The sequence below is a fragment of the Mastigoproctus giganteus genome, chromosome 11 (genome assembly GCF_048544385.1).
Source record: "Mastigoproctus giganteus isolate SK-2022 chromosome 11, ASM4854438v1, whole genome shotgun sequence".
NCBI lineage: Eukaryota > Metazoa > Arthropoda > Arachnida > Uropygi > Thelyphonidae > Mastigoproctus > Mastigoproctus giganteus.
Genome location: NC_143585.1, coordinates 56,746,502 through 56,764,031, shown reverse-complemented (window position 1 = coordinate 56,764,031; position 17,530 = coordinate 56,746,502). Strand labels below are relative to the sequence as shown.

Sequence of the window (17,530 nt, the reverse complement as noted above, 5' to 3'; positions counted from 1 at the left end):
GCTGCGTGAGCATGGCTCAAAATCACGGAGGTTTTTGTACAGATTTCATTAGCTATGGTGGCCAGTAATTTACTCACCACTCTTTCAATTCCCATAGCTATTTCTGCTACCGGAGGGTTTCGAGCAACCAACGCAAATTGCATATAAATTTGCAAACGGAATTCTTGTTTCTCTAATATTACCTCAGCAACAGTCTCCTTCATTAATCTAGTAAACTTATTAACTTGCCTTTGTCAGTAGACATCTGAGATTTGAGCTGCTTTAGCTAGCACCACTCGTAATGAGTAAAAAAAGTGCAGGAGCCACACTTCTACTTAAACTATCAAACAGCACACCTTTGCATCTCTTAATCTATTCAAACTACCATGTAGTTTTCCAATCCAGATATTCAATTATTCTGATATGCAATTATTCTTCACAGCACGCAATAGACAATCATCCTCAAAGGGCAATTTAACACGAAATCCAAGGGGAGTAGGGCCAAAAGCTTTGCAACAATGAGCAAACCTCAAATGCTGTCTTTGCTTGGCTTCATAAACACCCAGTTTTTTGAAATTCTTGGATGCACCCTAACACAGAATGGCCATAAACAATAACCAATTCTTCGAATATGCCTCTGGGGTTGGGAATGTTCTGATTCATAATAACTGCAATAATATACCAACCATATAACTGAAACTTAAGGAAAATATCAGAAAGTACACAGACCTAAGACAGGAAGTCAAAGGAATGTGGCATATAGAACAAGTAATGACCATCCCAATCACCAGCATGGTGTCAAAGAGAAGGCCTACCGCTGCTAGGTTCCATAAGAACCTAGCAGCAATAGGCCTTCCATAGAACACATACATCGAAAGCTGCAATCCTGAACACTTGTAGGATAGTCAGAGAGAGTTCCTTGACCAACAATAATAATAATAATAGTAAAAGGACAAAACCAACTACTCCATGCACTCACTAGCAGTACAGGTGACCCCTGCTGAGTGCAGCTTCACCGTGCACAGATTCACACATGTGGTAGAAGTCCGTGCGACATGGATCATGCCATATACGGCCAGAGGTTCACAGTAGTGTGGTGTATCTAACTCAGCCATGCTACCTTATTAGGTAGTATGTAGTTGCTTTAGCGCAATTGAATTTATAGTGTCATCGATTGCATTCTAAGTGACTCTGTTATCAGAGACAAGCCGTTTTGTTGCACTTAACAGTTTCACGATCAGTCAAAATTTAACCTCTCTACATTGTACCTACTTTTTTTATTACAATATATTTTTCGTTATGCATCAGTCTATGGGCAAGAAGTGTGTGCATAGCACATGCTTCTTGATTAGACCAGGGTTCGAGCCCGTGACCACCAAATACGGAGGATGTGAAAAGGTCAGGGAATGACCACCACACATCCCCGGAGAAATATGGCCTTAGTTGCTAATGCTCCTAAAAAAAAAAAAAAAAACAAATAATAAAAAAAAAATAAATTACATCTTTCTACGCCACAGTTCTCAGAAACAGTGTGACATAATACTTGTACGATCCCTTAGTCAGCTTGAGTCTTTGATAGTGACTATATCAGTTTGAATTTCTGAGTTGAGTAAAAAGTGACTTCACTTTGTGAATTTATTGAGTTAATTCATTGAGTGAATTTATATTTTATTTCAATAGTAACATAACATAACAATAGTAACATAATCTAACGTAATGGCTTCAAAGTGTGCCTCTACATCCAAAAGTGATTCGGGAAGGAAAAAAATCAAAAAAAAATTCTGTCATTGCATGAGAAAATGATTATTTTGGGGAAAATAGAGCAAGGAAGAACATTTGCATCTTTAGCTAAAGAATATAAGTGCAATGAATCATCAATACAAATAATTAAAAAGTGTGAGGACAAAATTAAAGCAAGCATTTGGCAACAAACTCTGTAAATGCAAAATCCACTTTTGTTAGTCAACATGAAATGCATATCAAAAAAATGGAACAGTTATTAAATGTTTGGATCAAAGATCAAGGAACAGAACTGTGCCTCTCAATTGTTACTATAATCAGGTGCAAGGCCCAACGTATTTATCATCACATAAAGTCTAACGCTGCTAGTGCAAATGGTGAATCAAATTTCAGTGCATTCAAGGGATGGTTTGATTGATTTAAAAAAGGAGCAAATCTGCAGAATATTAAAGATATTGGTAAGATTGCTTCTGTCGATGTGGAGGTATTGTAAAATTTTTTACCTGAAGAATTTAAAAATGTAACAGAAGAGGGAGGATACATGGCAGATCAGATTTTTAACTATGATGAAACTGGACTCTATTAGAAAAAAATGCCTGATAGGACATATTTATCCAAAGAAGAACAGGTTGCACCTGGATTGAAAGTGTCAAAGGACAGAATCACTCACCTATTTTGTAGTAATGCTTCTGATGATTATAAATGCAAGCCTGACAGTGCAAAAATAATTCCTCTGTTCCTGTTTACTGGGCAATTAAATAGAAAAACATGGATGACTGGCTCACCGTTTAGTAACTGTTTAGAGCATTGTTTCGTACCTGAAGTTGAAGGATATCTGAAAAATAAGAATTTATCATTCAAGATACTCCTTATCTTACACAATACTCCAAGTCACCCAGTGTCTCTTCTAGATTGCAATCCAAATGTAAAACTTGTTGTTTTTTTTTGTTGTTTTTTGGTAGTTGTTGGCGCATCGGCTTCTGTGGCCATATTGCACCTCCCAAGGTTTTTGCAGTACTTTGATCCAAGCCCGAGGCGGGAATCGAACCCGCGACCTTTGGGTTGCCGGGCAGATACTTTACCCACTCGGCTAGCCCGGTCGGCCAAGGTGTAAAACTTGTGTTTCTTCCTCCGAACACAACATCAATTTTACAGCCCTGGACCAAGGGATCATGTCGACTTTTAAATCTTATTATTTAAATTTATTATTCTTATTATATAAATCTTAATCTTATTACATAATCTTAATCTTATTATTCTTTTTATATAAATTTATTAATCTTATTATTATAAGGAAAAGCTCGGTAAATCTTGTTGATAAAATTGAAAAATTTCTGGATAAAAAAGAGCACCAATGTTGAGCTGAATTCACAATACTAACAGGTATTGAAATAATCAAAGTCATGGACTGAAATGAAGAACTATTGTGGGAAGCTAATCCCTGAAATAGGAAGTGATTCACAAGACCTTCATATTATTCAGACAGAAGTTGAGAAAGTTATTAAACTTTCAAACATTAAGGAGGTGAGGGATTTAGTGAAATAGGGCAGGAAGAAATTCTGACATATTCATTCCCATCAGAGGAATTAAAAAATGAGGAGTAAGAAGAACTACTGAACTCCAATAAAGATATTTGTAAAGAAGAAGAAAATGAAGAGCAGAAGAAACCTTAGCTAACAAACAAGGATATATATATCAGAGATTCTAAAAACACCCGAGTTCCTGAAGGAGAAGATTATGCAAGAAGATCCTGACTTTCAAAGGAGTACTAAAATTAAAAGAGTGATGATATTATGGTTTCTTATGTTGACACTAGAAAGATCACAAAAAAACAGTGACAGACAAAAATTACAGATTTTGTAAGTCAACTTCAACTTCAAAAAGCACATTCACCTTCTGCTAACAGTTTCATCAGTTGAATGTTTCTTCATGTGTTGATAAGTCATGATCAATTAAAAGTTTTATTTCATTGTTTTACTACTTTTTTCAGCATGCAGTTTTATTATAAATTTAGGTAGGAATTCATTTCAATTCCATAATGAAAGCATATACCTGAATAAGTCTCTGTTGTTTCCATAATTTAATTTTGATTTCTTTGGAGTTTAATTTTTTTTTTCATCGTGTTTTCTTTTAACATAGCAGCCCTTTACATTTATATTAGGGGCACCAACTCGCTGTCACTCAGTTGTATCAATGGAACGAGAGATGAGAAATTATGGAAGAAGTCAGTCTCACTGTTCATTTTTGAGACCCCATTCCATCAAAAATTAGCATAGAAAAATATTACTTCCATATATTTTATGATGTTTTTAGTTGGAATACATTTTAAATTATAAAGTGAAATTGTTAATTTCTTTTAAAAATAAACTGTACCATTTATAACACAGATTATGGTTTAAATTCTCTACATAAAAAGTTTCATTAGTAAATTAATATTAGTAAATTAATAAGAGGAGTTTACCTCAATATAGTACGTGGAACACTTCCGTAAGATACCCTCCAGAAATTAAAACGGAAAAAACGAAAAAATCGACAACTTACCGGTACATTAAAGTAAAATATAAATAATTAAAGTAAAATATAAATAATTAAATACTCAATTTAACACAATTCAAAATCAATTCAAAACAATTAAAATTCAAAGTAACGCAATTAAAAGAATCTAACGAAAATATTCAAAACGATTTTCCTTCCTGAAGCTGACAATGCTTTTCGACCGACTGTCGTGATCACAGGAATGAAAATTACCGAATCAGGCTAAACCTGCAACTTAAATAGTGATTATGTGACTTCGCGCATGCGCGTAAAGGTCCACGCATCGGAGATCAAATATGGCCGCCGAACATTAACAGAATTCTCGTGTAATTTAATTTCAACGGTTTCTGCAATTAATAGTCGCGTATAATTACGTTGAACGTTAAGTATTTTAGCCTCATTAAATAAAAAAGTATGTTTTTCGTTAATGGCATGAAAGGCTAATTCTGACGCTGCTGAACGAGAAGCACGAACTGAGGCTTCGTGTTGATTTACACGGATATTAAGAGAAAACCGTGTCGAACCCTGATAAGACGAGTCGCAATCACCGCAAGAAATGTTGTATACTAGATCATTAATTTGTGTTGCGAACGCCGAAAGAACCGAGCGATTGTTCAGTATAGTGTGTAACTTCCGTATAGGCCTAGCTATAATTTTAAATTCGGTATCTTTAAAGAATCTGTTAAGCTGTTTGTGCCACTGTTCAACATATGGGACAGAAATAAAGTATTTTTTGATATTACTATTGTTGATTGGTGCAGTATTTTGTATCCTATCCCTAGCTTGTACCCTAATTCGATTTATTGTGTTAATGGGATAACCCCTGTTCAAGAATCTGCTAGTTAATATTTGTATTTCTGAGTCTAAAGCAGAATCCGTCGTTGAATATTTATAGGCATTTAGAAATTGATTAAAGATAATCGATCTTTTGTAGGTGAACGGGTGGTAGCTATTATAATGTAGCAGCATACCGGTGTTTGTGGGTTTTCGATAGATGCTAAATTGTATTTTGTTCGAGTCCCGGGTAAGCGTGAAATTTAGAAAGTTTAATGACTTAGTATCCGTATCTTCCCTTTCCAATGTAAATTTGAGTCTAGAATGAATATTATTAAACGAATGTAAAATATCTTGGATAGTACTATTATCGGTAATAACTAGAACATCGTCTAAATACCTCCCATAGTATGTGATACGGGGACGAAAAGGTGTCAAATGTATCTGCTCAATCGTTGAGAGATAGATCTCTGACATTAAGCCACTCAGGCTCAAACCCATTGGTAATCCAAAAATTTGTTTGTACACCTTGTCTCGAAAGGTGATGTAGTTAGCCTCAACTAATAGTTTAATTAAGTGAAAAATCTCCTTTATAGGCAGCTTCGTATAATTAATCGGTGTCGAGTTTTTATTTAACATATCCCAAATAATATCTAATGTGTATTCAACGTTTACATTCGTATATAATGATGTAACATCTAATGAGAATAAATTGTCATTGTCGCCGAGTCTACAGTCTTTAAGATTATTAAATAATGTATCGTAATTCTTAATCCTAAATTGTATAACCTGTCTAAAAGGTTTTATAATGTTATATACATGTGTGGCTAAGGCTGAAAATGCCGAGTTCCTGTAGGAAACAATAGGTCGAATCGGAAATCCAGGCTTGTGTAATTTTACCTGACCAAAAAGTGCAGGGATATTGTATGTTCTGGACTTCAATTCCTTCAACTGAACCATAGTAATGTAGTCGTTTTTACGATATGTGGTTAACGTTTTATTGTATTGATTTACCAAATTGGTAAACAGTGTCGGGTCCACTTCACAATAAGTGGAGCTATCAGATACAACTGAATCTAACTTATTAATATAATCATGTTTATCTAGTATACCACTGTATCTCCTTTATCTGCCCTCTGTATAATAATGTCCTTATTTTCTCGAAGTTCTCGTAAAGCTGAACTGTCATGTGTATTCAATTTAGGAAGTCGCGTTTCTTTTATGTTATTCACTACTTGGTTAACTTGTTGAATAAATACATCTTTTTGTGGAACACTACGAAGTCCAAATTCAATATCAATTACGCATTGTTTTTTTGGCAGCTTTCGAGGTGGTAAATTATAATTTAATCCTTTGGATAAAAGTGAAATCTGGTCCTGCGATAGTGTGCACGAGGAAAGATTTGTAACCTGTTGATATGTCGGTTCGTTGGATACTGGGTGAGGGGGTGTTCGTGAACTAGCCGACATATTCTGTGGTAGTGCGTTATGTGTCTGTGGGGGGGATGTCACCCAACTCGTGCGAACTTGGTCGCAAGCTCGCGACAATGTGTTAGAATTCGCATGAACGTGTCTTGAACTATTCGATAATGTTTGCAACTTATTAACGTGTCTGTTTTTTATTTCTGAGGCTTGTGCTTCCCGTCGCAAATCAATGGAGGTCTTCAATACAGACCAATCGTTCGGATGTAGATAATTTTTTAATTTATCGCGAAGCTTCCTAACCTGGGAAAGGTATTTTTGTTTATCCGAATATCGAGATTTTAAGGCAAGCTTAACAATATTACGTGATGTCGTCAGTGATAGTTGTTTTATGCCTGAAATTTTTTGATTTAAATTCACCCTGGCAAACTTCGGAACGATGTTGTTTTGAAGGCAATATTTTAGGAAAGAAATATGGTAACTTTGGGCCGAGTACCTTAGTGTAGATTTAATGTAATTTTGTACCAAGCCATTCAAAAAATCTCCCATAATTGTGTGTATCGATTGTATACTACTGGAGAGACAGGAAGTGAATGAAATAGTCAAAAGGAGTTTGAAAATAAATTAGATAGTATGAATCAGAGCTGTAATACTCAATATGTTCTACGTTGATAATAATATTAGTAAATTAATAAGAGGAGTTTACCTCAATATAGTACGTGGAACACTTCCGTAAGATACCCTCCAGAAATTAAAACGGAAAAAACGAAAAAATCGACAACTTACCGGTACATTAAAGTAAAATATAAATAATTAAAGTAAAATATAAATAATTAAATACTCAATTTAACACAATTCAAAATCAATTCAAAACAATTAAAATTCAAAGTAACGCAATTAAAAGAATCTAACGAAAATATTCAAAACGATTTTCCTTTTCCTGAAGCTGACAATGCTTTTCGACCGACTGTCGTGATCACAGGAATGAAAATTACCGAATCAGGCTAAACCTGCAACTTAAATAGTGATTATGTGACTTCGCGCATGCGCGTAAAGGTCCACGCATCGGAGATCAAATATGGCCGCCGAACATTAACAGAATTCTCGTGTAATTTAATTTCAACGGTTTCTGCAATTAATAGTCGCGTATAATTACGTTGAACGTTAAGTATTTTAGCCTCATTAAATAAAAAAGTATGTTTTTCGTTAATGGCATGAAAGGCTAATTCTGACGCTGCTGAACGAGAAGCACGAACTGAGGCTTCGTGTTGATTTACACGGATATTAAGAGAAAACCGCGTCGAACCCTGATAAGACGAGTCGCAATCACCGCAAGAAATGTTGTATACTAGATCATTAATTTGTGTTGCGAACGCCGAAAGAACCGAGCGATTGTTCAGTATAGTGTGTAACTTCCGTATAGGCCTAGCTATAATTTTAAATTCGGTATCTTTAAAGAATCTGTTAAGCTGTTTGTGCCACTGTTCAACATATGGGACAGAAATAAAGTATTTTTTGATATTACTATTGTTGATTGGTGCAGTATTTTGTATCCTATCCCTAGCTTGTACCCTAATTCGATTTATTGTGTTAATGGGATAACCCCTGTTCAAGAATCTGCTAGTTAATATTTGTATTTCTGAGTCTAAAGCAGAATCCGTCGTTGAATATTTATAGGCATTTAGAAATTGATTAAAGATAATCGATCTTTTGTAGCTGAACGGGTGGTAGCTATTATGTAGTTGAGGCTAACTACATCACCTTTCGAGACAAGGTGTACAAACAAATTTTTGGATTACCAATGGGTTTGAGCCTGAGTGGCTTAATGTCAGAGATCTATCTCTCAACGATTGAGCAGATACATTTGACACCTTTTCGTCCCCGTATCACATACTATGGGAGGTATTTAGACGATGTTCTAGTTATTACCGATAATAGTACTATCCAAGATATTTTACATTCGTTTAATAGTATTCATTCTAGACTCAAATTTACATTGGAAAGGGAAGATACGGATACTAAGTCATTAAACTTTCTAAATTTCACGCTTACCCGGGACTCGAACAAAATACAATTTAGCATCTATCGAAAACCCACAAACACCGGTATGCTGCTACATTATAATAGCTACCACCCGTTCACCTACAAAAGATCGATTATCTTTAATCAATTTCTAAATGCCTATAAATATTCAACGACGGATTCTGCTTTAGACTCAGAAATACAAATATTAACTAGCAGATTCTTGAACAGGGGTTATCCCATTAACACAATAAATCGAATTAGGGTACAAGCTAGGGATAGGATACAAAATACTGCACCAATCAACAATAGTAATATCAAAAAATACTTTATTTCTGTCCCATATGTTGAACAGTGGCACAAACAGCTTAACAGATTCTTTAAAGATACCGAATTTAAAATTATAGCTAGGCCTATACGGAAGTTACACACTATACTGAACAATCGCTCGGTTCTTTCGGCGTTCGCAACACAAATTAATGATCTAGTATACAACATTTCTTGCGGTGATTGCGACTCGTCTTATCAGGGTTCGACGCGGTTTTCTCTTAATATCCGTGTAAATCAACACGAAGCCTCAGTTCGTGCTTCTCGTTCAGCAGCGTCAGAATTAGCCTTTCATGCCATTAACGAAAAACATACTTTTTTATTTAATGAGGCTAAAATACTTAACGTTCAACGTAATTATACGCGACTATTAATTGCAGAAACCGTTGAAATTAAATTACACGAGAATTCTGTTAATGTTCGGCGGCCATATTTGATCTCCGATGCGTGGACCTTTACGCGCATGCGCGAAGTCACATAATCACTATTTAAGTTGCAGGTTTAGCCTGATTCGGTAATTTTCATTCCTGTGATCACGACAGTCGGTCGAAAAGCATTGTCAGCTTCAGGAAGGAAAATCGTTTTGAATATTTTCGTTAGATTCTTTTAATTGCGTTACTTTGAATTTTAATTGTTTTGAATTGATTTTGAATTGTGTTAAATTGAGTATTTAATTATTTATATTTTACTTTAATTATTTATATTTTACTTTAATGTACCGGTAAGTTGTCGATTTTTTCGTTTTTTCCGTTTTAATTTCTGGAGGGTATCTTACGGAAGTGTTCCACGTACTATATTGAGGTAAACTCCTCTTATTAATTTACTAATATTATTATCAACGTAGAACATATTGAGTATTACAGCTCTGATTCATACTATCTATAAAAAGTTTCAGAACCGAACTCCCATTGTTCCAAACAGCAGTACCCCGCAGAATCACCGTGGGCAGACGTTGGTCGAAACGTAACCCCTGCAATTGGTGGAGTCACCTGTACTTGTCAGGAGTTGGAAAAATTCCCATAAAGGAGAAAAGGGGGGGGGGGTCCTTAAAATAATAATAATCAGTTGGGAATACATCTAAGTTTTCACCCTGAAAACATAAATTTATCAACTTGTGATAACTCATGAAACTCATCAGAAAACTTCCCATTCTGAAATCTTGTTATTTAATTCATTAATAATGTAATAATTATTAGTAATAAAAGTAATAATATTAATAATAATGTAATAACAGTAATAACATTAAAATGTATCCATTACTAATAAATTATTAGTAATGGATAAATTTTATAGCAACAACATAATCATCTGGTACTAAAACCTTTATAAGCTCTCAGCTTATAAAGCAGTTAATATTTTTAAACATGTAACATTTTAACAATTTTTATGACCCCTTTGGCATTTTAATCTGGTTGATGTTTTGAACTTTTGAAGTGTCAGAATTCCAAAAATGTAGGCATTTTGAATTTTGAATGGCATTAACTTGAATAAACCAAAAAAAACTATGCTATGTTGAACTACTAATAAACTACTGAGTTAGTGAGATGGCTCAGCACCTGAGTATATTACCATCCATTCTTATTGAATATTTTGTTCTTCAAAATTTCTGCTGAATGTTCAGAACACATGGATGTTTTGCTACAGGGAGTATATTTTTTATATTTGTCCATTCTGTACAAAAAATTGGTATAATCAAAATAAATAGATTTAGAATCAGCACACACAAATTTTCAACACACGCTGATATTTCAAAATAAATTTCTTATTCGTTATCATTTATACTTTTATATTAGATATTACACTTTTATACCCAGAATCTTTTGAAAGCTCTATCATAATAGTTTATTTACCTTTTTACAATAGCTTTCCCAGTCTTCTGAGCTTTCTCTGTTGCTCTGGGTCCAAAAACAGGACACAAAGTAGTTGCTCGAAATCCATCAGCATATGTTGCACATACCTAAGATTATACAAAACATTCAGGTTATAGCAATTACTTTCACTGAATTTCAAATATTTTAAAAACTAATATTGTCCTATCCACTCATTCACTAGAATTACCTCTCTCTCGTGATATTGCATCCCCGTAATCTTCATGGACCAAGGCTAGTCCCAGAAGTCCTAACATCAATGAATATAAGGGGCCTCAATATCCACAAAAAATATTCTCTACACCATAATGCTATCCTTACCACCAACCATCACTGGTGGTAAGGGATAGTGTTATGGTGTAGAGAATATGATCACTAAATACACTTTGGAATGTTCATTTTTGGCCATATATTTAGCTGGTTTTCTTAGCCATGAAAAATTCCTGATATACCATGATGTTATGCAGGCAGAGTTAGATGGGTTGGAAAACTGCTAGTTTGGGGGGGAACACGGACTAACAGATTAACAGTAGCCGCAGGTAGAGGTGAAAGTGATTCTTGCACTGCTTCTATTGAAATGCAATTGAGCAGCGGCCTGGAAAGCAAGGCAATGGGGATTTCCGGGACTGCTGGGAGTCATAGTGGAACAAGTAAATACATGGGCTGTGTTAGGGTATAGGAGGTAGAAACAGGTGCATGCATACTTGCATGTACATCAATGCTAGGAGTATAGTTAATAAATTTGATGAGCTTGACGTGCTAGTCAAGACATCAAAGGCAGATATTGTTGGGATATCAGAGCTGTGGTGTCACACAGACATAAGCAGTGCGAATAGGAATTTGGGGAGTATAATATGTACAGAAAGGATAGACAGGACAGAAAGGGAGGAGTGGTTATGCTGTTAGTTAAGAAACACATAAAATCTAAGGAAGTGCATCCAATTGATATTGGTGGACAATGCAATGTTGGTATTTTTGGTGTGACATAAGCACTGAGATCATAAGCAACAGGGAACAAGGAGGTAGAACTCCCAAGACAAGAAAATACGATTCATCCTATTTATCATTAGGATTCACAAGTGTTATTATAGATGGCTTGGAAAAACCAATGTGTTTGTTTTGTACGAAAGTTTTGGCTGCAGATAGTATGAGCCCAGGCTGTTGTTGTTGTTATTATTTGGTTTTTAGGAGCATTAGCAACTAAGGCCATATTGCTCCGGGGATATGCGGTGGTCATTCCCTGACCTTTCCGCATCCTCTGTATTTGGTGGTCACAGGCTCGAACCCCGGTCTAATCAAGAAGCGTGTGCTACGCTCTGCTGCTCCTGCCCACCTGGCTACAGAGGTGCCCACAAATTGGAGCAGAATGGCATTAAGGGGAAGTTGCTGCAATGGATAAAGTGATGGGTGAGTGGGAGACGACAGAGAGTGATAAAAAATGGACACTACTCTACTTGGACTAATGTTATTAGTGGAGTTCCCCAGGGTTCGGTGCTGGGCCCATTGTTGCTGTGTGTATTTATCATATCGATGAAGGTATATTAGCTTAATCATATCCGGGAAGGTATATCATGATATCAATGAAGGTATATCAGCTTAATGCAGATGATACAAAGGTTGGTAGGGGTGTTAATGAAAGTAAAGACAGTATGCTACTGCAACAGGATCTAGAAAAGATAGGCAGATGGGCTGAGAAGTGAAAACTGAAGTTTAACATTGATAAATGCAAAGTACTGCATATCATCATCATCAGCCATTTTCAATCCACTGCAGGATGAAGGCCTCTCCAGCAACTTTTCAGTACTTTCTGTTTTGAGCACTGGCCATCCATTTACTACCCACAAACTCATGAATTTCATCTATCCATCTCCGCCTTTGTCTTCCAGGTTTTCTACCCACAAACTCATGAATTTCATCTATCCATCTCCGCCTTTGTCTTCCAGGTTTTCTTCTAGCTCCTCTTGGATACCATTCTGTTATTTTCTTAGTCCATCTGTCATCATGTCTTCGAGCTATGTGTCCTGCCCAAGACCATTTTAGTTCTTTAGTTTCGATAAGAATGTCCTTTACTTGAGTTTGCTGCCTAATCCATGTGTTTCTCTTCTTATCTAACAGTCTCATTCCCAATATAATTCGTTCCATTCTTCGCTGTGTAGTTCTCAGCTTCTCTTCCATTCTTTTGGTGAGTGCCCAAGTTTCACTTCCATAAGTCATGGTGGGGAGTATACATTGGTTCATTATTTTACGTTTCAGACAAACTGGGATATTGCTCTTCAGTATGTGACTATATTTCCTGAATGCTATCCATCCAAAATTTATTCTTCTCTTGAGACTTCCAGCCATTTATCATTATTACAGCTAATAACTTGTCCCAGATAAGTATATGACTCCACCTTTTCAATTACTGCTCCTTCAATCATTATTTCCCTTTCTGTGGCATACTTGTTCATCATCACTTTTTTTTTAGCTATATTCATCTTTAGTCCAAAATCCTTACTAACTGTGCATAACTGATTAAGATTTTCCTCTAATTCTTTTGGATCGTGGCTTATGACCACAATGTCATCTGCAAATCGTAAATGGTTTGGGTACTCTCCGTTCACATTGACTCCTTTCTGTGACCAGTCTAATCTTCTGAAAGCTTCCTCAAGGGCAGCAGTAAACAGCTTCGGAGATATTGTGTCTCCTTGTCAAACTACTTTCTCAATTTTAAATTTCCTACTGTCTTTGTCTAGTCTAATGTCCTGTCCTAAAGCCAGCTTGCTCTTTTGGTTGATTCTCATCAAGTATTCTTTCTAATCTGTTAGTAATGACCCTTGTGAACAATTTGTAGATGTGGGATAACAAGCTAATTGGTCTATAATTTCCAATTTCTGATTATCTCCTTTCTTATGCAGCAAAACTATGATTGCATTATTCCACTGCTTAGGCATCACACCTTTTCTAATGCACTTTGTGAAGAGCCTTGCCAGTTTTCGTGTTATGTCTCTTCCTCCCAATTTTAACAACTCTGCAGTAACTTCATCTTCCCCCAGGGCTTTCCGATTCTTCGTTGTCTTCAATGCATGTTGTACCTCATCAGGAAGAATATCGGGTATGTCATATGTGTTCCTACTTTGCAATCCATCTTCCACACTGCTGGAATGCTCCTTGCTCCTTGTATAATTCTTTATAGTAGTCTTCTGCTATTTAAATTATGCCTTCTCTGCTGTTTATAAGTAAACCATCGCTATTCTTCAGTTTCAGTATCATTTGTCTTTCTGTATTACTGCTCATGGCTGCTGATTTAAATACTTTGTTTTCCCTTAATGCTTGTTCTACTTTTCTTGTGTTAAATCTTCTTATGTCCTGTCTGAGTCTCTTTCTAATGGCTTTGCATAACTCAGTATACTCAATTTTCTCCCTGTCAGTGTTTTTCTTGCTCTTCATTTGTCGTCTTCGGTTCATCATGACAAGTGTTTCTTGACTAATTTTTTCTTCTTTGGATTTCTTTTTACCTATAGGTTTCTTGGGCTTTATCACTTTCAGAAAGTTGTAATATTTCTCGTCGATATCTTGGTCCTGAGCTGTCTGCAGAAGCTCAAACTTGTTCTTAAGTTCCAGTACATGCTGTGTTTTCTCCTCCTCTGTTATCTCAAAGACCTTTGTATTATTTACTCGAGTCAGTTTTTTCCTTTCCTTTCCAACATCTATATCAAGTGTACATCTTACCATTCTGTGATCACTTCCAACATTTACCTTATTCAGGACGGTAACATCATTCATAATATATCTTCTGTTAGTGAGGATGAAGTCGATTTCATTAGTTGTTAATCCATTTGGACTCTTCCATGTCCACTTTCTGTTCACCCTTTTCTTGAAAAAAGTGTTCATTACTGACAGTCCTTGAGATTCTGCAAATTCCACAAGTCGTTCACCTCTTTTATTTCTTTCACCAATTCCAAAATTTCTTATAGTTCCTCTTTCTGCGCTGTTTTGCCTTTTTCCAACTTTAGCATTGAAGTCCCCCATAATAATAGTGTAGTGGGTTTTCTGCTCATCTAGAAGACTCTCAATTTCGGTGTACATTTCTTCAACCTCTTCATCATCATGGCTCGATGTTGGTGCATAAATCATTATAATCTTTAGCTTGTACCTCTTAGAAATCTTGAATATTAGTCTTGACACCCTTGGTGATGTACTTTTGAATTCCAAAATGTTGTTTTTAAAATCATTATGGACCAGAAACCCAACTCCACCTTCACTCCTTTCACTGTTTCCATTGGTGTACAGGAGATTTCCGCTTGATAAACTTATAAGTGATTCATTTCTTCTTCTTGTTTCAGCCAAACCGATGATATTCCAATTCACATTTTCTAATTCCTTTTCCAGCTCTAATATCCTGTCTTCACCGATGAGTGATCTTATGTTATAACAGGCCAAGTTCAGTTTCCATTCATGGCAGCCTGGTTGTACCTAGAGATTCTTAGCACCCTCTGCTTCCACTCTGATCCTCTCGCTGCCGTAAGAGGGAGAGTGAAAGCTGCTGGGGACTGAGGGCCATTTCTTTTGTCGTGCTGTCATATGCTGGAGGGTTAGATCCTTTCCTCTTCATGCTGACCAGGCGTCTTGAAGAGAACCACTCTACACGTTCGTTGCCACCTAATTGACGTAACAGGGCTTACCATCGAGAAGGTGTGCATGAGTGGATTTTAGGGAGGCAGGCCAACTGGACTTCTCCTAAATCTTCTTCTAATAGAGAGATATTGGATCCATCAGTGTTTTGGGCTGAGTGTCTGATAACACACAGGATACCTGTCCCCCTCTAAGCAGTAACCCAAGAGAAACGTACCAACTATGTGGTATACACTCAGGGAGGTGGAGAATGAAAAAGACCTTGGGGTAATTGTGCAGTCAGATATGAAGCTCTCTGAGCATTGCATTTGGACTACCAGAGCAGGTCATGGAGTTTTCCTAGCAGAGACAAGGAGGCAGTTATACCTTTGTATAAGGCAATCGTCAGGCCACACCTTGAGTACTGTATACAGGTCTGGAGGCCTCATTTTTGGAAGGATGTAGAGTTGCTAGAACGATTACAGAGAAGGGCAAGATTGGTGAGAGGAACAAAGGTGTGTGCTTACAAAGAAAAGCTTAAGTTCTGCAAGTTGCAGCATCTAGAAACCAGGCAACTGCGAGGTGATCTGATGGAGGTGTATAAGGTGTATAATGGTTTGAGCAGGCTCAATGCTGACAGGATACTTCCACTTGCTCAGATTAAGAACCTGAGGGGGCACAGATTCAAATTGAGAAAAGACAGTTGTAGAATAGATGTGTGGATGTTTGCCTTCAGTCATCAGATAGTTGATTGCTGGAACAGACTTCCATCATCTGTTGTTGTGGAAGTTGATAGCTTAAAAAAATTTAAGGTTGAACTACGCAAACATTTTAATGATCGGATGTGTGAAATGGGAAGGTTGGTTTTTTTTTTTTTTTTTTTTGGGCTGATGCTGTATAAACTTGCTTTCTTGCAACTGTCTTGACTAGGTTCTTACCATGAATTCCATCCTATGTGCATTTGCAAAATTTCAGACACTTTCAAATTGAGCCCTGAAAATCAGCATCACCACATATCTATTAAGTAAAGCTTCAGTTTGCTTACAGTTAGCACTGACATGTACAACAATGTACATATACAACAATGTCTTGTTTTGTGTTCTTTAAAGATGATAATTGTCAGTATCCAAACTTTTGCCACAACTGACCTCCCTTGATCCTATTTCACCCATCCTTGCTGCATAAAATATTCTCATTTCTCTGTTTAAATCACTAAGAATAACTGCCTCTTATAGGACAGGCAGCCATGTGTCTGGATGCATGTTCTGTTCACACAGCCAGACACATGGAGGTTGGGTAACTGAATGCTTGATGAATCCTCTAATGTAATTCCTTCGTGGGCAGTAAGTCTTTTTTTGAGGTACTCAAGTTCATCCCTCAAATTTCTGCTTACCCCTCCCTCTCTCTCTCTCTCTCTCTCTCTCTCTCTCTCTCTCTCTCTCTCGCTCTCTCTCCTCCCTATCACACATGCAGAAAGGCAGAACTCTGCATATACAACTCACACATACTGCATGCAATAAGGCCTTAATTAACAGAAAACTACCTTCAGCAAATCTCATCCCCTGAACCAAGGAATCCTAACTGCTCTGAGTCACATGCTTTGCTATTCTACTCCAAGGCATAATTTTAGTTAAAAACTAAATATTAAACCTACATCATTATATTTCACAATATTTTTCTTATTGTCAATTATAGTGATGGTCTTTTCAGTATTGTTTACTAACCTGCTTATTTAAAAGCTGGTTGTATCTTTATTGCAACTTAATTCTGTTTAAATTTTACAATGAAACAGAACCACACAAGTACATCAGTTAAATAATTTTAATGAAAACATATGTTGCTCTTTTTTTTTTATGTAAACCCCAAACACAAGAGGTATTAGAACCTATAGTACTTAGTACCATGCTTGGGTTGGAGGTTGAGAAGACGAAAGAAGGTATTTGTTGACATTGGACTTGAACTTCTGTAGACTGTAATTTTCAGGAAATACGTATGAAGGAAGGTTGTTCCAGAAAACGGCAGCTGAATGAATAAACGAGGAAGATAAAAAGTTGGTTCTGTGAGTTTGAAGTTGGACAGTAAATGGATGTTGGCTGGTGGCTGCATGTGTTCGGACTGTTTTGAAAGAGACAGTGGGAATTATAGAAGCCAATTCAGAAGAACAGTGCCCATAGAAGTATCTGTAGAAGAGGCATGCAGCAGAAACAGTACATCGATGAGATAGCAAGTGGAGAGACTCTGTTAGAGATGAATCATTAATTAACCTAACTG

At 36.4% G+C, this 17,530-nt stretch overlaps 1 protein-coding gene across 3 annotated transcripts in view; it reads right to left on the bottom strand.

Moving 5' to 3' along the window:
• The window catches only part of LOC150078025 (uncharacterized), a 442,574-nt gene that overhangs the window by 184,705 nt on the left and 240,339 nt on the right, over positions 1 to 17,530 (bottom strand). For all 3 annotated transcript variants that reach the window (XM_090384338.1, XM_090384339.1, XM_090384340.1), the window contains exon 10: positions 10,649 to 10,755. In XM_090384338.1, the coding sequence (XP_090240464.1) occupies positions 10,649 to 10,755 (107 nt within the window). The remainder of the gene's footprint in view (positions 1 to 10,648; positions 10,756 to 17,530) is intronic.